Genomic DNA, 22,452 nt, shown 5'->3' with positions numbered 1-22,452 from the left:
TGGGGGTCTCAGGAAACACATTTAACTTTAGTGACGTTGCTTTTATGACTGTCGTGAGCAAATTTTCATTGTTCAGGCCAAATCTGTGTGTGTATCCAGCAGTGCCATATATAACTGTGAGATGTGTTGCTTGTGTCATATGTTTGCTTACCCACACAAAATGCTCTGGGAATGTGTGTGTGTGTTAGTGTGGGTCAGAATTATTTCTAATAGCATTTTATTGTGGATGTGTGTGTGTGTAAAACGTCTTGTGAATATATATGTACGTTTGTTAGAGAATATAGAGGTAGATGTGTGTGTTTTTGTCAGTATAGACAGTGTATCAGCAAAAATGCATGAGAAATGTGTGTATGTGTTAGTCTGTGTGTAAAAAATCTTGTGTATAAAAGTATGCATGTGTGTGTGTATAACTTGTGGTGTGTGTGAAATGTTCATACCATTGTAAAGTGGTGCATTGTAAAACAATATATATATATATATATTGTTATATATATATATATATATAACAAATGTTTGAGAATACGACGGATGAAGCAAGTGTGTGTGAGTGTGTACACATCAATATGAATGTACAGGAATGTGTATGTGTTAGTGTGTGTCAAAAAGCTTTGTATTATTTGAAGGTGCATGTGTGTTTGCAAAAGCTTGTACGTACGTAAAAATACATGCATAGATATTTATGAATAGGCGTGTGTGTGTGTGTGTGTGTGTGTGTGTGTGTGTGTGTGTGTGTGTTTGTAAGTGAATATAAAGCATGCTAATTTTTGCTGTTATTACAGACAGTATGTGTGTGACATTTGCTTATGAACAAAATGTAAGTGTATATCAGAAAGCTTTGTATCATTATCTGTTTGTGTGTGTGTGTGCAAAATGTTTTGTGTGAATATGAACGTACATATGAGTGAGTGTGTGTCTAAAGGGACGTGTGTGTTTTTGTCAGTTGTACTGATATTGTGATTATGTTTGTGTATTTACGTACTGTAAGAGCATACAGGGATGTGTGTGTGTTCATGTTGTAAGGCTTTATGTGATTGTTTAGAGGCCCTAAAACCGCTTGTGTGAATGCAAGCATATATAAGCGTGTAAGTGCAGTGTGTGTGTAAGTACTTGCGTTCACATGTAAAGGGCTGTATGTGTGTGTGTGTGTTTGTGAGCACATGGCCGAGAGGTTGTGAAACGTATGCGTGAGCTTTGAGAAAGAGACGGCAGGGCAGACGAGCCAAAGACATGCAGTTATATAATACAACACATCAGAATGCATTGTTAAAGATAATTTAGCTACATTTTGATTGATTATATTTTCTTTTAAATGCGTTATAAGTCTAAATGTACAGTTTTGTAAATATATTTAATGCGCATCTTATATTTAAGGGTTTGTTGTGTGTTTAGGAAGCAAAGCAACTTGCTTTACAAGTAAATTACAGCTTTTTCTATAATACAAAATGATAAAATGACACTATATCATTTTAATCTTAAATACAGATATGCTCAAACTTTAATAGTTTACAGCAGTTAATTGTAGATGTTTAAGAAAGCAGGACTAATGAGGAATACAGGATGTTGTCTGTTTTATATAATTGGTATCTAGTTGTGCTCAATATGAAAATGTTGTTTTGAAATCGAATAAAATGATGCACAAGGATGGAAGTGGACATGATACATGTGGATGTGCATGTGACGTGTGTGTGTGTGTGTGTGTGTGTGTGTGTGTGTGTGTGCACAGCATATGTCATGCTTCTCGACTATTTGTGTGAAAAATATGCATTGTTAAAGAACACAACTTACGCAAATATTTATATTACTGTAAATGTTCTAAAATCCCTGTTGCTATTTGAAATCATAACTCTTTATCTGTTTTTGCATGCTTTGTCTTTCGAAACCCGTCTAAAGGCCTCAGCCGTGATAAAATCGTGATGAGGTCATACGGTTAATCGTCTGATCCAGAACTTTCACATGTGAGAGGGAAAAATAAAAAGGTATGTGGCATTTCATCAGTGTCTGTATTTCTTTAACCACATAATGTGGCCTGCGTCAAGCTTACAGTATATGAACTTCTCTATAAATAAATGTTATAGAAGAGATTAATATGATTTTCACCTTATAAACTGATAGATTAAATACTATATTTTTTGAATGAGCAGAAGTGGTGACAAAAACCTGAAATATATGTTTTAAATATATATTTTAGTTTTATTTAATGCCATCAGTCTTTTATTTTTTTTTTGGTGATACATAAATGATGCATGATTCAGAAGATGTGATCTTTTTAAAAATACTAAAACGTATTTTATTCCCCCCCCCCCCCCCATAGGATAAGAAAATCTGGGAAAACTTTACCTTGTATCCTGCCCAGAAGATCAACTTCAAACCAACGACTGCTTTACACCTGTTAATGGATATTCAGCAAGTTCATTTCTGTTTAGGAACACAATAACACCGTCAGGTATTTGCAATATTTGTCTGTAAACTATCTGGGTTTTAATAAATGAGCTGGACTTTGCTTACGTTGTCACATCCAGACGCCTGTCACGTGTGAGCTGCGTGAGACCTAAGGGGATATGAAAATGATTATGAATAAAGTGTTTGAGCTACTAAAAAAAGTATACTCGCACATAAATTCATATATAGATGCATTTGTTGGAACTCTTCATTAAAGTGAGGAAAACTATAGACGAAACGTACGAGAGCGCTTGTGTTGTATTAATACGCAAAGAGGGGGAGGGAAACAGTCGGATTTAATCTTATTTGTGCTAATTAAATAATAGTCTATATGTAGCTTGAATGGATTTGTTGTGACTCTGGTAATAAGAACGTGAGCGCATTAAACGTCCGCGTCTGTAGAAGAGTATGAAAATTACAGGCGCAGCACACGGATGTTTTTTTTAGCTTGTGGTGCTTTATAATTGCGAGGGTTGCATATTTCTGGGATCCTATAGTTTGTTCAAATTGTTGAAGATGCAGACAGTTGAATGGGGAGTTGGAGCTGTCCACTGCACGTGGTGCTGAAACGCGCTGCTGCTGCTGACGTATCACTCACAGGGCCCAAGTGAGCTTATGACCATCACGCTGTTTTTATACGTTATTTCCCTAGATTAGTTTATTATATCGTATATATATGTAATAATGTTTCATAACTAGTGTTTATGGAGCATTTTGAGCACAATTAATATGAAAAATTATTTGTTTGAATTGTCAAAGGGTCAGAGGGCCTGGGTAGAGCAGAAAAAGGTAGAAGCAAATATGTTTGAATTTTAAAAAATAAAGATTATAGGCGTCGAGTTCATCTTAAGATGTCTGTGGTAGATCTGTGAGTGCCGAGGACGGAAAGCATGAATATATAATGTGTTACGTGAAAGACTGAGAGGAAACGTGTGTGTGTGTGTGTGTGTGTGTGTATGTGTGTGTGAAGTAATGTCGATAATTGTGTTTTAAGGTTTGTATAAGCAAATTATATTAAAGTATTTAAAGTAAATTTATCAAAGACTTATATTATATCCATTGTAGTATAATAAAAACAAAAAATAACAGTGGTATATGTATCCGATTATTTGTGCTTTACGTGTCTTATATTTTTATTTAATATATTTTATATAATATATTTCATATATTTTTATACTATTTTTTCTGCTTTGCTGTTTTTGTGTATCATGCAACCCTACGTGTATGAAGTTGTATTGTGTGAAATGAGTTACATGTGCTTGCTAGTTTTGCACTCCTATGTTTTTGTATATAATTTCTATATAGTGCACTTAAGATAACATATGCTGAATGAACTATTTGACTAATTGTTTAGCTTTTTATTACACGAAGTAAGCTGTACGTATGGTGTAGGTAGTGTATGGTGTAATTAAAGTGACTGAATATTGCAAAATCAAAAAGCTGGAAGTTTGTTGTTGACGTGACGAAGTTGTGATGAATCATGTATTTTGTAATCAGTCTGTATTCTCTGTCCCATGTCAGTAGAAATAAAATGTTTGACGATATTTTAGAGTCTGTTTGCTTATTTTTATATAAGTGTGGGAAAAATCTGCAAAACTGACATATTGAAAACTTTCGTGTATGAGCCTTTCAAATATAAAAAGGCAAAAAGTAGCGTGAGGGCAATACACAGAGAGAGGGGTTTCCACAGCCAGGGCATCATACAATACAAAATACTGACATTAAAATGTTTTTCTCCACGATGCCAATGCTTTTTTCTACTAAACACTATGTGGTTTACATGTTTCATGCGTTACTTATATTGTGCACGAATCGGTGGGCTTATATTTTAGGTTAAGTTTCGGGTCGTGATTGAACCGAATGGCGACAGCAGACATGGATGAATGTGTTGGAGTGGTCCAGTCTGTGTGTTAGTCTGACTGAATGTCAACCTGACAAGCTAGACACGAGCAAAGAGCCAAACGCGAGTTTCACCGCGTACAACACTCGCGTATCGCTTTCATTCCTGCAGTCGATTAAAAAATGTGTTTCACAACAGTTTAAATTATATTTTCACAGGTTGCTCAGCTGCATACCTACTACGTGCCTATGTGTTTACATAACCATCCTCTCTTCCGCGTTACTCGCGCCCAGAGTTCTCGCGATGTTTTGGTGCAGCACTGCTGTGTGGTAATTGTAGTTTCACGCGCGAGGATGTTCACCGTGAGAATTATGAATAATAAGCGTGTCTACATTATAAAATAAGCAGAGTTTCCCCAAATAACACTGTACAAATCATCTTAACTTAGGTTGTACGCTATTTACGGTGTAAAATAACACGTATATTCCTATCCAAGAGCGTAAGCTGCTTGTTACTACAAAGAACTGGTGGGAAATGCATTACAACTTATTTTGCTGGTCATCATCACCACGCACAGCCAGCCGTAGACATGTAGGATAGATAGATAGATAGATAGATAGATAGATAGATAGATAGATAGATAGATAGATAGATAGATAGATAGATAGATAGATAGATAGATAGATAGATAGATAGATAGATAGATAGATAGATAGATAGATAGATAGATAGATAGATAGGTAGGTAGGTAGGTAGGTAGGTAGATAGATAGATAGATAGATAGATAGATAGATAGATAGATAGATAGATAGATAGATAGATAGATAGATAGATAGATGTGAAGAGTTCAGATGCAAAAGCCTCTAAGTGGACCAAGAAAGTGGAAAAATCGAGTCATACATGTGCCTGACGAAGAAAAATGCAGCAAATAAGGATGACAGTCTTTTTTTTCTCTGGGTATGACTCATTGGTGTGACAGCGCAACTGAATGAATGTGACTGGCGTTCGTGTCGACCAATAGAATCGTAGAGACTGCTCAGCGGGGGCGGGACAATATGAGTCCTCGTGGCCAATAAGTAACAACCTTCATTCATAAAACAGTGTGGGGGGTGATCGTTGGACGCGTGGGTTTGGAGGTTTCGTAACCCTGACTGAAACAGAAAAACCAGTTCTGAATCACAACCAATGAAATTATTCGAATGGAGGTTACCGTAATGTTTGTCCAATCGCTTCTCTCGCAGAATAGTTTTTGGTCCCGCCCCATTGAAACAGGCAACCGAATGAATGAGAATGGGCTCTTTGTGATTGACGCGCACGCTGGCCAATAAGCGGCAAGTTTCGATTGACGGACGCGAGTTTCGACCAATCACCAATGGACGTGGGCTCGCATGGGCGGCGATGGAGTATGTGGGAGGTGTGCACTTAAATCTGGATAGACTAGTACGTTAGAGGAGTTGTAGGGGTGTGATGCCACAACCTGCTTATAAAGGGGCGCACACGTTGAAGCTTTTAAAGCAGTGCATAACGACTAATTTTGCAGGTCATCCACCACCACGCACAGCCAGCCGTAGACATGGAGTCGTTAACCGTGGTGGAGACGCTACAGCCCGCCGTCAGTGCGATCTTCTGGGTCGGCGCACTCATCACGGCCTCGCTGGCTCTGTGGCTGTTGTACATGGTCATCACTGGCTTTAGGATATGGGTGCTGGGAAACGGGGATTTGATATCTCCCAAATTGGGAAAATGGGCAGGTAAGTTGAACGACATGCTTTGGGAATGAGCGCCTGCACTGGCAGGACATGGGTGGGATAAATGTAGTGCGCATTTGGCGCAGCCTTAAACTAAATAAAGCTCAACTTCATGGATTTGGGGGGAGGGAACTAATAATTTTAACTTTTTTTGCGCTTCAGATTTAATACAACACGTTATCGTGATCGTTTACGAAGGGAGGAATACCACTCACGTACATTTATAATCCTTAAGGAAAGATTGGATCAGCAGACTAATTGAGGCATTAGTATTTTATGCGTATGGTCAATGGAGGCGACGTGTGTCTCAGGTTGACTGATTGCGCCATACATTCATATATTATGCGCAGAAAGCATGTCACTATGAGTCATTCAGGTGTTTCAGTCTAACATTTTTTTTATAAGCTTGCTCTTATTATATTCGGTCAAATACCACCAATTAGATAAGTTTATTGTCACAACATTATTTTTAATCCTATATTTTATTTCAAACGCATACTTGATAATCAACCAGATATTTCGCTAAAACTATTTTACTCATTTCTAGTTTTTCCTCAATCGTTTATGCCTGGCCTGACCCAGTTATCCAGTTTTCCCGGCGGCGCGTGCCAGTGTTTGTCCGGACAAACGCTCTTTTCCACACTGCTTTCGTGGGTAGAATGCGGTTTAGTCTTCTACTTGATGTCTTTTTTGGCCGCTGTTGTCTGCTTCATCCCCTCACTAGGGCACTGAGGTTGGTTTTTGGCAACATGACGCAGTTTAAAACGCCAATCTTAATTATAATGCGGGTCCATTCCACGTGCAGCATGTGAGGGGAGACTTGTATAAAATGTACAAAAGCCGTGAGGTTCAGCGCGAAGATTTTCTCCAGACACCGTAATCGCACTTTCAATAATGTTACTTCAAAACTCAGCACACTGTGGAAGATTTTGAAATGGCTCATCAACATGCCATAGTCTTTCACTGCCTAGGATGTTGTCTATATAGGCAGCAGGTGCACCAGCGCTCAACGCCCCTAGCGGTCGACACGGTTATTGCACATTCAAAGCGAATTGAGGGTCGCAGTATCTATAGTGAATGTGCTGATTCTGAACAAAATTGGGTTTTTATTTGGGTATTTTTATCGAATGACATTAGCTCATATCTTTATTTTTTAAAGTACCACTTGTCAGCAGGTTTGAACCTACAACCCTTTAGATTTTGGCGGTTTTCTCACCTGTAAATAAAATGTTCCTGTGATACTTCCCTCCAAAAATAAGCAATTTTGTGTAAAAGTCAGCCTGTTTTGTTTTTTACTGATTGTTTAACTGTTTGATAACCGATATGCAGAACCAATGACATCACCTGTGAGCAATGTGGTTTTCTGTTGAATGTAGGTTAAAGGTAGGTGACTGAACTTACCGGATTTAGAGCCAATTTTCGATAAATATGAAAATAACACTCAAACCAATTATAACAAATGTTTCCTGTATAGAAACAATGAATTGTGGACTGTGACATTGTTTTTCGGGACAATAACGTATTTTACACACTTTTCTTATTGTGAACATATTGTGACAATACTTCGACAGCGTTTAGCCTATTAATCTTAGTTAATTTTAACATTTATTAAAATCAAATGTTGTATTTGTTAACATTAGTTAATGCTCTGTGAACGAACAAACAATGAACAGCTGGATTTTTATTAACGAACATTAACACAGATTAATAAATACTGTACCAAATGCATTGCTCATTGTTAGTTAATACATTAACATGTTTCACAATTCTTATGCATTACATAATTTTTTTGCTTGTGAATTTGCACTGTAAAATATATTGTTGGTTTAACTTAAAGATACCTGGTTGCCTTATAATTGAGTTAACTTAAATAAAAAAAAATTAGTTAATACAACGTAGGAGATTGGAAATATGTTTTTACATAAGTGTGAGGGAAAACTGCCTCAATGTCATGGAAATTTCACAATACCAAAAAAATAATCGGTTTCATTTTAAGCTAAAATTTCTCGTTTCTCTTGATTGGAGTGAAATATGACCTGCACCTTTCCTCGGCAGGTTGTATAAGAAGAATCACCTCTTTGCTCACTTGGCGACACCACTCCCTTTTACAATGACTTTTTGACTTTTTTTCTTTCTGTACATTCTGTAAGTAAGATGTCAAATAAGAAGCTGATGAATACCACTCCCTGAAACCAAAAAAAAACAGGGTACCAGTCGGACTCGTTCAGGTTAACGTGCGCGGTTTAGAGGTGGCGGTGAGTAAGTGGAGATGGGGTAAACAAGTTCCTCTCCCTGTCAATCCAGAAGCACAGGTCTTGTCAGGTTGAGCAAGAGTGTGTTTCCAGATCTCGAAACTCAGTCCACGTCAGTAACTGATGCTTCTTTGACACGTTTGCGATCTCCCCCGCCTCCTCTCTTGCTAAGTGCATCATCTTACAGACTTCTGCCTTTGCATGTTGACGCTATGAGGACACAATGTCAAAAATCATGTGTTTTTGAAGATCTAATGTGCTGACTGTGCAGTAGCTTGAAGGTGAGTCATGAAGTGGAATGTATGAGAAAGGCCCTGTGGTGTTCCTGTAGAAAAACCAGGCATTCCCTGAGACGCTTAGGGGAGACTCCTGGTGTCTTTCTTGGGAACTGCACCACCATGGTTGTAAGCCTGTGGTTTAGTTATTGTGCATGATGTTCTTGTAGGATTGGAAGCACTTTTTTTTTTTTTTTTGGGAAGACCATTGTTATTAGTCAGATGTGGCTTCTTTTTCTCTTTCTCTCAGCATTATTAAGTTATACATATTACAGAGTAAACCCAGACAGCAATCTTTTATAAGGAATCCCAGATGTTTTAGAACTGTTAAAGCTTAAAATAAATTTGTCACATTTATTTATTTATGCATTACATAATTATTTTTTTTTGCTTGTGAATTTGCACTGTAAAATATATTGTTGGTTTAACTTAAAGATACCTGGTTGCCTTATAATTGAGTTAACTTGAATTAAAAAAATTAGTTAATACAACGTAGGAGATTGGAAATGTGTTTTTAAATAAATACGGATCTGAGATTCATCAGATATTAATCTGATGGTTTCCAAAGTTAAATCTCATGCCCCAAAATCATAAGAGAATTTATATTTTGCATAAAGGACATTTATTTTAGATCAAGTAAGATTTATTTTGCATTATGACTACAAATATGAACATTTTCCCCTAAATTACAAAGTATAACTTACATTTTTTTCATAGGTGATTCTTGTCCTCATATTCTTAATTTATTTATGTATGTTTTATATACACACGTGTGTGTGTGTGTGTGTGTGTGTGTATACACACACACACACACACACACACACACACACATATATTATTAAATATAAATAAAAGCCTATTTTGTTTTAGTTTATATTAGTGTATATTATTCCACCTGGATTGAGAAAAAATGGCAATTTATTATTATTTTCAAGAAATGCATAATTTTCTTTAAGCACCAAAGTGTGATTTCTTATTTTTAATTTAGGGTTGACATATGACCCATACCTGTTTTTAACAGGATTCACATTTAAATGTCGAAGAAGAGACATCCATCATAGATCACAGATGCAAGCAACATAAATTACATCAGTGTATAAGGACTGTAAGAGTCTTAGTATTTTTAGGTTTCTATGACTGGTGCAGTGTACTGTGAGAACGAGGTAGGTTGGCCTTTCTCTCAGCTGAGTTGTGATGCTGACCGAGCAGCGCAAGGAAGCCAGAATTGGAGCTTCATCTCCCCCCCACCCTTCCCCATCTCTCTTGTCCTCCAGTGGCTCACTTCATCCTTCCTCAGAACACTGAATGTGTTTGAAAATCTCACAGTTATGTAATAGAGCTGCAGTCATTCATGGGGATGGGGGCGACTGTCACACAAACTTGCTTTGACATTCAAATCAAAGGTTTCTCCATTTAAAATCCGGGCCTTTCTCTGTTTAGTTGAAACTTGCCAGCATGTTGGCTTGTTATAATAATATGCTCAACTTTGCTTGCTGTATATGCACAAGTTTGTGAATAGCAACATTAGCCCATTCATGCTAGCTAAATGGGACAATGTGAATGAAACGCATTCGCATGAGAGAGTGAATGTCGGCTGCGCAACTTGTGACTGTGTGAGCCCGTGAAGGATGACAGCGTGTGACTGCTCTTTGAAGAGGCGGGGGTCTTCAAAGAGAACGCTGCCGTTCATGTGACTAACACGCTTGTTGCCACGTGCCGGAGCAGAGGATGCTGGGTAAAATTGCCCCCCCCCCTCTCTCCTCCGCTCTCTGTCTAAGCTTATCTCCATCCTCCATCTCTTGCTCATCCCCTCAGTAAGAACCCCTTTCCTCCCCTCCTGAATCTGTTTGTTCGCCCTCTGCGAACCCCCACCCTCCCTTTTTCTCTTCTGTCACGACTCTGCTCCATTTATTTATTTATTTCCTGGAAAAGGAAATCTTCCATCTGGCGTTTAACATTACACCTACAATTCGCATCCCATTGTGAGCAGCGTGTAGCAGACGTTTATTTGGATCTCTTTGGCTAAAATTTAAAAGACACTAATTTTAACAATTTAGATATTACCACACACACACACTTTCATGATGCAGCTTAAAAAACGCCTAGAGTCCTAGGAGACACTAATTTCATACAGTACTTTGACATTAGTTGTCCATGACACGTGTTATGTTTGCACATATTTAAAGCATCTACCTCTGCACTGGCGTCCAAAAATATATCAGGTCTATGTTTAGATGTTTTGAATTATTTCTGCCCTTTTCTGTTCTAATTAATTTTTTGCAAGGAGGAAACTGTTGCAGGGAGAACTATTGATTTTTCACTTCTTTTTTTGTGTTGGTACGCATGTGGCTTTTCGCTGCTATTTCTGATATTGCACCCTCTCACCCCCACATTGTTTTTTTTTTCCTTCAATCCACCTTTATCCGAGTATAGATGCTATTTTGGGTGCTGAACTGCTCTGGTGTGTAGTTTTTTTCCTGCTGGCCATGTGACTGGCTTGTGCTATTTAAAGCACGATGCTGCTTTGGGGGGAGTGGGCGGAGGTGTTATCATTCTGCAGTGCTACCGAGCCAAGAACGAGAACAGTTCATTCATTGAGGGAGAGAGAGTGATGCGACAGATTGCATACAGTAGTGGTCTGAATGTGGATTGCAGAATCCCCCCTCATCCCTCATTTTAATCACGCTACACTAGCTTCCAATGCCCCCCCCCCCCCACACACACACACACTGTTTTTAAAAGTATAGTTCGCCTAAAAATGAAATTTGTCATTACTCACCCACCCTAAACCTGTTCCAAACCTGTATGAGTTTCTTTCTTCTGTTGAACACCAATGTTATTTTAAAGAATGTTGGTAACCAGATGGAAAAACACATACTCTGGAAGTCAATGGGTGTCTGGTTCACAACATTCTTTAAAATATCATCTTTTGTGTTCAGCAGAAGAAAGAATCTCATACAGGTTTGGAACAACATGAGGGTGAGTAAATGACAATTTTCATTTTTGGGTGAACTATCCCTTTAAGCACGGTTTTCGTTCACGATTGTCCTCCGCTCTGCTGCAAGCATAAAATCCCTGTTCCATAAGAGCCGGTCATTTATTTTTTATACCGAAGTCTCTACAATGAGCTGGGTTGCTGGGGGATGCAGAGAGAGAGAGGGAGATTGAGGGTGAGCGGGCAGCATCTTGTTGGTATTCAAGTGCTGCGGCTGTTCCAGACGAGGCAGCTATTTTTACTCACTCGGCTGCTTTTTTTAGCTCTGGAATATGGAGTCGGAGGAGGGCCAGTGCGCCTCCATATTTCTGAACGTACTGTTCGTGAATGTACCCGAGCACGATCTCTCTCTCTCTCTCTCTCTCTCTCTCTCTCTCTCTCTCTCTCTCTCTCTCTCTCTCTCTCTCTCTCTCTCTCTCTCTCTCTCTCTCTCTCTCTCTCTCTCTCTCTCTCTCTCTCTCTCTCTCTCTCTCTCTCTCTCTCTCTCTCTCTCTCTCTCTCTCTCTCTCTCTCTCTCTCTCTCTCTCTCTCTCTCTCTCTCTCTCTCTCTCTCTCTCTCTCTCTCTCTCTCTCTCTCTCTCTCTCTCTCTCTCTCTCTCTCTCTCTCTCTCTCTCTCTCTCTCTCTCTCTCTCTCCCTCTCTCTCCTTGCTAATACTGTTACACTCTCAGGTTCTTCATATAGCCATTGATGCCAATAAAAGAACCTTTAAAACTCCTAGAACCTTCCTATTGTTATTAACTGTTCACTGAAAGGCTCATTGGGAATTGTCTGTTTATGATCTGTCTTCTGCATTAAATTATCCTCCTAATGGTCCCTGTATATCTAGATGTTGATTAGTCTTGGATTTTGTGTACGTTTTTGATGGTTGTTGACAGTAGAGAGACTGGATTGATGGCCAAAAAAAAGAAGAAATTGCTGCCTTAAAGTATACTCAACTTGGAGTTGAATATTGTATAAATTCTAAACAAAAGTAGAAAATTGCTTGACTTATTTTGAGTTAAAGCAATGTAAAAACATGTTTTAAATTATTGATGATTTAATTTTTTTACAGTATGGCCGAGCATGTGCTCGCCACCTTCGTGTCTATAACCCATTCATTGCGTGGAATTCTGGGAATTGTCCCCAAGCGCTCCTCACTTGGGGACAGTTTGAAGTGTTCTGGTGTATGTGCACAATTGACTTTAAGTCTGGAATTCCTTACGTTTGGGGAAAACGCCTATAGCTGATCTTTTGTAAAATACAGTCTGATGCGCGGTAATTTTTGGTGATGTTTGCTTTTTAAATGCTGCTACCATATCCTCACAAGCTCTTGCCGTTGTTAAAAAAATAAAAAATTCATTTACTCACCCTCATGTTGTTCAAAACCTGAATTACTTTCTTCTGCAAAACACAAAAGAAATTTTGAAGAATGTTGGTAACCAACCAGTTTTGGTGCCCTTTGACCTCCATTGTATGGGTAAAAAAAACAGACATTACTCGTATTATCATCATTTATGTTCCACACAAGAAAACCAGGTGGGGTTGGAAACAACATGATGACAGAAATTTCATTTTGGGCTGAACTATCTCTTTAACGTAATTTGTCCCATTGAGACAAACACGAGCGTGCTTCATTCTTGGGATGAATTTGAAAAGGAGCTTGTGAATCACCTTCTTTTGTTCCTTCTCTCTTTCGATCCAGTGCTCTCACTCCCGTTGTCGTGCTCTCTCACTTTCTACCCACATCTGACTTTGCGCAGTCTCCCTCTGGTTTCTATTTTTAGCAGCCCCCAGGATCCCTCCTCACCCCTCCTGTGCTGTCGTGCTCTACAGACGTCATAACCCCCCGTTCTCTCCCCCACAGCCCTGTTCTTGCCAATGACCACTGCCCATGCCACACTTTGATCAGCATCACACATTTTGTCTTATTGCTTGCTTTTTGTGTTTCCGTGTGTTTTGTAAAACAAGAGCATTATGGGAAATTGAGTCTTAGTTATATTAGTAATATTTCATTGTGCAGGCTTTTAACGCATAATCGTAAATGTGAAGGGTGTCCATTCACTAAATGGAATGTCAAATATAACCGTTTTCAAACATCTGGATGTAGATATAGGTTGCACAGATTGCCCCGCCCCCCTACAAATGCGATTGGTTGAGGCAGTGTTGTCGGTCGGAATTGTGAAATAACAAATGTTAGTCACAGTGTTTATACTTTGAGAATCAACCTACAAATGGCTTTCTTAGTTTTTTATTTTATTTTTTATTTATATTGAGCTGTGATATGAGAAAGCATTTTTGATAAGATCTAATTAAAAGCAACCAGTTTCCTGAACGCTGTTCTCGTCTCCCATTGGTCAAGCAGATAGCTCCCTAGACAGCAACATGGTATCTGCCCAGATCCCAGCCACATCTGGTACATGTGGATTCCCTGCGTACCAGATGTGGGCCGCATCTGGGCCGACGCTGTTGCTGTCTGGGCGCCCCAAACCCACGCCACTGGTTGACCCAGTGTTATCGTGTTGGGTTTGTTAGTATTTTCAAACAAGAGTAATGTTTTGTTGTCAGCGTACACACTTTTTGAGGATGTCAACTTAGAAATGGCCAATTGTTGGCTTTATATATCAAGCTTATATGTTAGTATTTTAACGTCAAAGAATTGTTTTGAAAATTCACAGTTGGTGCTTACACTTTTCAGGGAAATCAACCTACAAATGGATACTTTGAACAGTCTTTGCATATGAAGCTCAAATATAGGAAGTGTTGACATCAATAAAGTTGGAAGTTTAGCAGGTGTAAGGTTGTTGTTTTTTAACCTAGTGTATCTCAGTACCTGTTTGCCCTGAATGTCCCTTTTGATAAGCTTGTTTTTGATAAGCTTGTTTTTGGAGAAAAATTTGTAATTGAGCTGCCGCAAACTGATCCTGTCTTTCTACTTTTTCTAGTTGTGACGGGAGCCACGGATGGGATTGGGAAATCCTATGCGGAGGAGGTAAGGGTTTCTCTTCTTATTTATCTCTTTGCTCCACGGAAAGCACAGTGACTCATCACAAGACAGAGGTTTCACTCTGAGGCCAAGAGAAGGAGGGTGACTAGAAGACTACTCCTATGTTACCTCATAACTCGTACAGTTCTTTCAAGTCACTGCTCACTCCAAAGCAAACCTCAAGCTTCGTCTTTGGCATTTTCATAACGGTTAAAAGTAATTGGAGTAATCCACCATTGTGCAAAATGTGAAAGCATGACTGCTTTCAAACAGGTTTCCCCTCAGACAATAGACTCATGTGCCATTGGTCAAACAAACAGCTAGCCCCACCCCCAAACACACGCCATTGGTTGAGCCACGGTTGCCGTGCAGTTCAGAATTCTCAAATGGAAAGATTTTGAAAATGTGTGAATAGATTTTATGCGCCAGAGAAACAAACGCGCAGCCATCATTTAGAATTTTATGTTTGAACTTCCGTTTCTACGGTAGCTCTGTATATTTCTATGGCATCGCTGTCGAAGGGTAATTATTTTAAGTGGATTTACTTATTGTACAGTTAACGAAAGTAATCCTGAGCATTGTAATGTTTGAAGCGGCTGTCATAAGAAATGTCAGTATACCGGGAAGATTTTAAAACGAGCGGTTAATTCATAAATCCGTAAGATCTTACCTTCATACTGTGGAAATACAAACCGGAAGACTGAACACAACGAGCACTGCGAACTTATAGTTGTTTTTACATATTAAACGTGAATGGTAGAATATTTTAACAAAATTTTACCTATGTTATGCTATATTACATTTGTCAAAAGCTCATTGTCTGTCAAACATTTTATTGTATTGTAATATTTCTACTTCTCTGAGGAAAAAGTATTCTGTTGATACCCTTGGAAAGATTTAGTCTAGTCAGGAAAAAGTCTTTTTTTATTTATTTTTTATACTCAATATGGTTTTGCCCTGAAAATAGCCAAAGAAGCTGACATGGATCACTTTTAGGAGTTTTCATGGCAGTTATTAGCAAAAATGCTTTGCGTTGTTTCTCTGTCATAAATGAGATGATTCAAACTCTCTTCTCTCTTTCTCTTAGCTTGCTCGGCGAGGGTTCTCCATGATGCTCATCAGCCGTTCCCAGGAGAAGCTCGACGACGTGGCAAAGTCTCTCGGTCAGTGTTCGGCCATCTGTGTGTGTGTGTGTGTGTGTTGGCAAACTGCAGTGCTCATCTCTGTGAATGACCGACAGTCCTCCTGATGTTAATGAAACGGGCTTTATTTTTATCCCTGGCCTGAGAGGCAGGGTGGGGGCCTGGTTCACTGGCTGGGCGCAGAGCTGATGCAGCCTGGCAGGAGTGCACAGTCAAAGGTCCACGCAAGCTCCAGGGGTCATGCACCACACTTCTCAGAATAAGGTCGAACCACTGTTTGCCTTTCCTGTTCCAGTAAATGTGAATTACTTGGATGCTAGATCAGTGCTCACATGATGTACACATAGCATGAAGGTCCTTCCATCTGTCCCGACCAAGTGCTAAATGACCAAACATCGACCATTTAGACCAGTCAGATGTGTGGAGCATGACTCGTTTCCTCTACTATGCATCTAATTGTACTTCAACTTCATTTTCATCCTCAATTATCTTTTAGTATGAATGAATCATGACTTGGTGTGAGATTGTGAACAGGAGTTGTCTTGTCCTTATTTGGCCCCAATGTGTGTGCTGAATAATGAACTAACAATGCCTTGATAGTCTTACTCGCCCATGATCAGCTCTCTATGCTGATGCAGTTTTTAAAACGTTTTAACTTTAAAATGTTATTAAAATCAACTTTTTAGCGGTCTTAAATGCAAGCACTTAACTGCAGAGGTTAGAAGGCTGAAAAACCCAGTACCACAGTCATGCTAGCAACACACAGAATGGTGTGGGGGGGGGAACGCTATGGCTAGTCACGAACCGGGATGTAATTTTCCAAACCTAACATTTGCATTGATCACCCTCCATTTAGGGTGTTATAAGTCACAGATAGCAGTATCCCACAAGCCCCTAGGACAAAAGTCTTTGGAGCTCATTTATGTGTGTGTTCTTGTTCTTAAAATAACCCTTCGATATATATAAAAAATGCTTCTCGCTGCGAGGAATTTTCCTCTCATAACTCAGTGGAACAGTGTTTAGACAAATGAGCCTTTGGACAATAAATTCTAATTGCTGCAGGCACATCAAACAAGCAGAGGAGAAGGGGGAGGGGGAGGGGGAGGGGGGATTTAGGAAGTTCCTCTGACAGCTTTTTCTTGGTACGCAGCGCCCCCTGCTGGCCAGAAATCTGTGTTTTGGTGCAATGGGCAAAGTCCCAGAGAAGTTATTTTTAGAACAGCAGCAATAGCAGGGATGCCTGATCTTGGACAGAGTTCTCCAATGCCAATATTAGGTCTGCAGCTGGAACGATGACCATTTCAGCAGTTTTCGGGGGGGGTCTTCAGCACTCTGCGTCTTTTCTCTGCGTTTAATGTCTTTTTGTGTCTCTGATTACAGAAAGCACATATAAGGTGGATACAAAAACCATCGCAGTGGACTACAGTCAGGCTGATATCTATCCTAAAATCGAAAAGGGTCTTGCTGGACTGGAGATTGGAATCCTTGGTAAGTTAAAAAGAAAATTCTCTCAACGCAGAGCCTTGAAAGTAACACAAACCTCTTGTCAGAAAGCTAACACGCACGCAAGTTTCATTCACGATTCCCTGTCTGTGTTTGAAACCTCTTTTATTTGGCTTCATCCTCTCAGAAGGTTTTTTTTTTTTCACCTGAAATCGTGATTGAGTTTTTTTATGTCCGTGTTGTTCAGCGCTAGCATCTCATTCCTGATGCTTTATCGCCACATAGTGGTGATTCTTGGAACATTTCAGATACACTTTCTCAATCGCATTCAACCACATCTAATCTTCTATTTTTGTCTCTTGATCCATAGTTAACAATGTGGGAATCTCCTATACATACCCCGAATTCTTCCTCCACATCCCTGATTTGGAAAACGTGAGTAACTACTTCATCTGAGGAGGTTTACATATTAGTAGCCACATTACTGTGAAGAAATATTCACCCTTTCATTTCCGTTTGCAGTTCATCACCACCATGATCAATGTCAACATCACCTCAGTGTGCCAAGTAAGTAGACACAAACACATTGTGCTGCTTAATTCTTAATTTTTACCCCTCTCTCTCTCTCACTCTCACTCTCACACACCACCCACACATTTTATCTCTCTCTAAGGCAATATTAGCATTTCAGATTTTTTTTGTCATTTGAGTCTAACTTCTTTTGTCCCCTTTTCTTTTGCCAGATGACTCGTTTGGTTCTGCCCAGAATGGAGGCAAGGTGAGTCCTGATGTTTCGTTATTTGCGACTGGAATTCCTAACACGCCCGCTGTCACTAAAAGGGAATTCAGTGCAGCTTTTTCAAAACAGGGTTTTTCCTTCCGAGTGTCGCTCCCCTCCTGTTCCCCCCCCCCCCCCCCCCCCGACTCTTTGTGTAAAATTGAAAAGCAACAATGCACTGATCCGATTGGCTACTCTGAAGTCACATGCAACTCTGGGGCCAATAACGGAGCTGGGCAAATTTTGTACAAATAGGTCCAACCCTCTGCACTCCCCAGCACTCTGCTGCGGCTGCAGGGGTACTGCATGAGAACTGGTGCCATGGCAACACGCATGGCGACCATCATTAGACGTGTGTGTTGATGTGAGGGCTGCTTTCAGGTTTCCACAGCTGGAAAAAAGACCTTATTTGATGTCATTGTCAAACGTGATCGGTTGAAATAAAGTTAGCCTTTTTTTTTTTTTTTTTCATTGCAGAGCTAAAGGTGTCATCCTAAATATCTCCTCTGCCAGTGGCATGTTCCCCCTTCCACTGCTGACCATCTACTCCTCCACCAAGGCAAGTGTCTTCACAGAAACATCAGTGCTCATAATTGTTTCAGAAAGAAATAAAATAGTTTTATACGGAACAATCTGACATTAACTTGTTCATACAATTGTTTTAAAATTCGGTGGTATTTTATTTATTAGTATTGGTCGATAATGTATATTTAATAGTTTGTGCACATTTTTGTTTTCTATTTTTACATTTAGATTACCTTTGCCATCATCTAACGCTCACTTAAAGTGAATCTTTAAAAACATTAATTTAATAACACTATTAAATGTGCAAATCTGAGTATAAAATATAAGTGAGTATACAATTTTCATACTGTACATTTATAATGTGATAATGCTTAAATTCACTTGCATTTAGAAATTGATTTAAATTTTTAGGGAGTTTTTTAGGAGGATGATTTCTATTTGTCAACTTTCTACAGGCTTTTGTGGACTACTTCTCACGTGGACTTAATGCAGAGTACAAGAGCAAAGGGATCATCATCCAGGTGAGAAAACTGTCTCTGGTAAACTGAAAAATGCTACTTTACTTCTGTAATGTGCCTTATTAAATGGAGGGAAAAAGTAGGGCAGATATTTATTTATTTATATATAGGAAATTATATTTTGTATTCTGCATGGTTTCTTTTTATGCTTTCTTTTTATATGCTCAATGTTTTGTTGTACAGCACTTTGGTGCAACGATAGATAGATTTATATATAGGAAATTATATTTTGTATTCTGCATGGTTTCTTTTTATGCTTTCTTTTTATATGCTCAATGTTTTGTTGTACAGCACTTTGGTGCAACGATAGATAGATAGATAGATAGATAGATAGATAGATAGATAGATAGATAGATAGATAGATAGATAGATAGATAGATAGATAGATAGATAGATAGATAGATAGATAGATAGATAGATAGATAGATAGCCTATTAAACTGAAAAAAAAAATCACTGAAAGTGTTTTTAATGAATAACAAGCCTCTCTGTCCCTGCCACAGAGTGTGCTGCCTTTCTTTGTGGCCACCAAGATGACGAGGATCAGGAAACCAACCCTAGACAAGCCCACCCCTGAACGCTACGTGGCTGCTGAACTGAACACTGTGGGACTGCAGGACCAGACCAACGGCTATTTCCCTCACGCCGTCATGGTACGACTGCCTGAACGCCTCGCCTCAAATCTTAAATTCAATACAAGTCATTCATTCACCATGTTTCCATTTAAAGTTGCAAATTCAACTTTGTGCTTTTATTCGCAAATGTTTTATGCGATTTATACAAATGAGTCGATGAGAACAAAATCGTCACTTCCGGATAAACTTACTACATTTCACTAAGATAAATGGAAGTTGCAGCAGTAGGAGAAGCCACTGTATATAAATAATTTACGTATGTAATAATGTAAGATGCTGTGCAAAAAGATCGGTCCACTGATTGGTCCAGTTATGCCATCCCATCGCAAAGTCAAGTCTTTTTTTTTTGATGCGCATCAAATTTTTTAGTGAATGTTTCTTTTGTAGTTTAAAGGGTTAGTTCACCCAAAAATGAAAATTCTGTCAGTAATTACTCACCCTCATGTTGTTCCAACCCCGTAAGACTTTTGTTCATCTTCGGAACACAAATTAAGATATTTTTGATGAAATCTGAGAGCTGGATCACTCACAGGCTTATGGACACCTTAACTTGCTGGCCCAGAAAATGTATTAAAGACATTGTTAATATAGTCCAAGTGACTCCAGTGGCTCAATCTTAAGTTTATAAAGCGACGAGAATACTTTTTGTGCGCAAAAACAAACAAAAATTACGACTTTATTCCACTTTTCATTTCCTTCTCCTGGGCCTCGGGTCTTTTTACGTAGTGTAATGGCGTAGCGCATCTGTGTTGCACGTCACAACGTAGGCTCACTATTGGGCGACTCTGGTCATGTGTGATACGTGGTAACATGCAACACAGACGCGCTGCGCTTAAACACTACGTAAACTAACTCGAGGCCCAGAGAGAAGGAAATGAAAAGTGGAATAAAGTCGTAATTTTTGTTTGTTTTTGCGCACAAAAAGTATTCTCGTCGCTTTATAAACTTAAGATTGAGCCACTGGAGTCACTTGGACTATATTAACAATGTCTTTAATACATTTTCTGGGCCAGCAAGTTAAGGTGTCCATAAGCCTGAAGGAGGAGTGAGCCAGCTCTCAGATTTCATCAAAAATATCTTGAGGGTGAGTAATTACTGACAGAATTTTCATTTTTGGGTGAACTAACCCTTTAAGTGCATCTTGCAGTTTCCATCCAGCTTCTTTTAATGCGATATCCTAAATAGTCAAGTCAAGTCAACTTTATTTATATAGCGCTTTTCACAATACAGATTGTATCAAAGCAGCTTCACAGTATTAAATAAAATAGTACATCAGTGTTTGTTTCTGGTGTAAAACATCCACGTTTGGTAATGCAGATCAATAGCACTGTTGAATCGATTAATCAAATTAAGTATCCCCAACTGAGCAAGCCAAAGGCAACACATTAAAATAGGTGGATGGAAGCCTAGCTAGTGAGCATGCTTGTCACCCTAACCTTGTTTCTTATCTTCGTGTCCCGCAGGGCTGGGTGATCGCCATCCTGGCCCCCATCCAGCTGGTCATCTGCCTGGGCCTGCGCTTGAACAAGTCCCAGCGCGGAGGATACCTCAGGAGGAGAAAGCTGCGTTAGGTCGAGGACATTCTATGATGGAAACCAAACAGGACAAGATGTTTTATAGAATATATATGTGCTGAGATTTGAGATTCATTTTGGATCTCGCATCTTTGAAGTGCTTCCTCTTATAACACACAATCGTTTCTTTTCTTTTTTTTCTTTTTTTATACATGTATAAATATCTGGACATGCTTACGTTCCACAATGACTTGTTGCTGAAATGGGAGGACCAATCTTTCTTTATAGGGTGAACAAAGTATTACATTTTGGAGGAGGGTTTTGTGACCACTGCTGTTGTAAGCAGAGGGCTATTTATATGGTGGTGGTGTTTTATATTTATTTAATTACTAATTATAGAGATATTTCCTTTTATCTTGGATGATCTACTTGCACTCTTCTTGTTAACTTCCAAAAAACTTTGCAATCATGCCTTGTATTGATAAATGGGTGCTGGTCTTTCTTATCATTAATTTATCATATTTAGCAAATCAATGGTGGCTAATTTTTGAATCCTGTACTGTATCGATATAAAACCAAAGGTCTGATTTAAGTGTATTTTTGTACATTGGCCTTTTCAGGCTGGAAGTTTACCTGTCAGCTTTGGTTTATTGAAACCCTGTGCCTTTTTATAGAACATAAAACTTGGTCACGATTATTGAAAGGAGATCTAATGCACGTTTACATTATTTTCTCTGCTGAAGACTTTAAGGTATGGTGGAATGTCACCAGTTTGTCTTGGGTTTCATCCAAAGATGGATTTGAGGATTACCTCAATAGCTTGGATCTCTGTATGATTGTTTATGGACAAGTGCCAGTCAAGTTGAAACATCCAGGTGATTGATCCTCGTTAGTCATCCCTGGTTTAACTTGAATGTTCTCATTCCAGGCGTGTCGAAGAGTGGAACGCAATGTGCTGCTTTACTGATGCATGACAATCTGAAGTGCTTGTTTGTTAATAAAAATGACTTTTCTGTAATTATCTTGTATTTGTCTTTTTAAAATAAATTTAATAAAACGATTTGTTTCATTTTTTTCCTTATTAGCTTTCTATTAATGTCTGTCCTTAATCCAGTACTGATCTACTTGTACAAAATATGATGGCTTAATAGTTTTGAGGTGCTCTGACACTTTGCATACTTAAAGGGATAGTTCACCCAAAAATGAAAATTCATTTACTCACCCTTAAGTTGTTCCAAACCTGTACACAAAAAGATATTTTGAAGAATTGTGTAAACCAGACAGTTTATGGACCCCATTGACTTCCACTGTATTTTTTCCCTCTACTATGGAAGGCAATGGGGTCCATCAATTGTTTGGTTAACCATGTTCTTCACAATATCTTC

The 22,452-nt window shown here is 38.9% G+C and overlaps 2 protein-coding genes across 3 annotated transcripts in view; one reads left to right on the top strand and one right to left on the bottom strand.

Annotated features, from left to right (window-relative positions):
- The window catches only part of tafa5b (TAFA chemokine like family member 5b), a 110,229-nt gene extending 96,955 nt beyond the window's left edge, over window positions 1-13,274 (bottom strand). The window contains exons 1-4 of one of the 2 annotated variants that reach the window (XM_081356438.1): window positions 13,202-13,274; window positions 12,899-12,931; window positions 2,506-2,548; window positions 2,338-2,415 (exon numbers count right to left, since the gene is read on the bottom strand). The gene's annotated coding sequence lies outside the window, so the exon portion shown is untranslated. The remainder of the gene's footprint in view (window positions 1-2,337; window positions 2,416-2,505; window positions 2,549-12,898; window positions 12,932-13,201) is intronic. The other variant, XM_081356437.1, reaches the window with a different exon arrangement.
- On the top strand, window positions 5,710-22,147 carry hsd17b12a (hydroxysteroid (17-beta) dehydrogenase 12a). Its single transcript, XM_081356436.1, has 11 exons — window positions 5,710-6,030; window positions 14,473-14,519; window positions 15,601-15,676; window positions 17,036-17,143; window positions 17,469-17,533; window positions 17,621-17,665; window positions 17,842-17,876; window positions 18,354-18,435; window positions 18,857-18,922; window positions 19,422-19,571; window positions 21,017-22,147. Exons 1-11 carry the CDS (start codon window positions 5,853-5,855, stop codon window positions 21,122-21,124), a joined length of 960 nt encoding a protein of 319 aa, XP_081212562.1. The 5' UTR covers window positions 5,710-5,852; the 3' UTR covers window positions 21,125-22,147.
- The last annotated feature ends 305 nt before the right edge of the window (window positions 22,148-22,452 follow it).

The sequence above is a fragment of the Scardinius erythrophthalmus genome, assembly GCF_964197995.2.
Source record: "Scardinius erythrophthalmus genome assembly, chromosome: 24".
NCBI lineage: Eukaryota > Metazoa > Chordata > Actinopteri > Cypriniformes > Leuciscidae > Scardinius > Scardinius erythrophthalmus.
The sequence above is the reverse complement of the archived record's forward strand: the minus strand, read 5'-3'. Positions and strand labels throughout refer to the sequence as shown.

Bases quoted from the DNA above. Each gene is read 5' to 3' on its own strand.
- hsd17b12a (XM_081356436.1), top strand. From the start codon at position 5,853: ATGGAGTCGTTAACCGTGGTGGAGACGCTACAGCCCGCCGTCAGTGCG. The intron at 15,677-17,035 runs GTCAGTGTTCGG...CTCTGATTACAG, and splicing joins CGACGTGGCAAAGTCTCTCG to AAAGCACATATAAGGTGGAT. The intron at 17,534-17,620 runs GTGAGTAACTAC...TTCCGTTTGCAG, and splicing joins ACATCCCTGATTTGGAAAAC to TTCATCACCACCATGATCAA.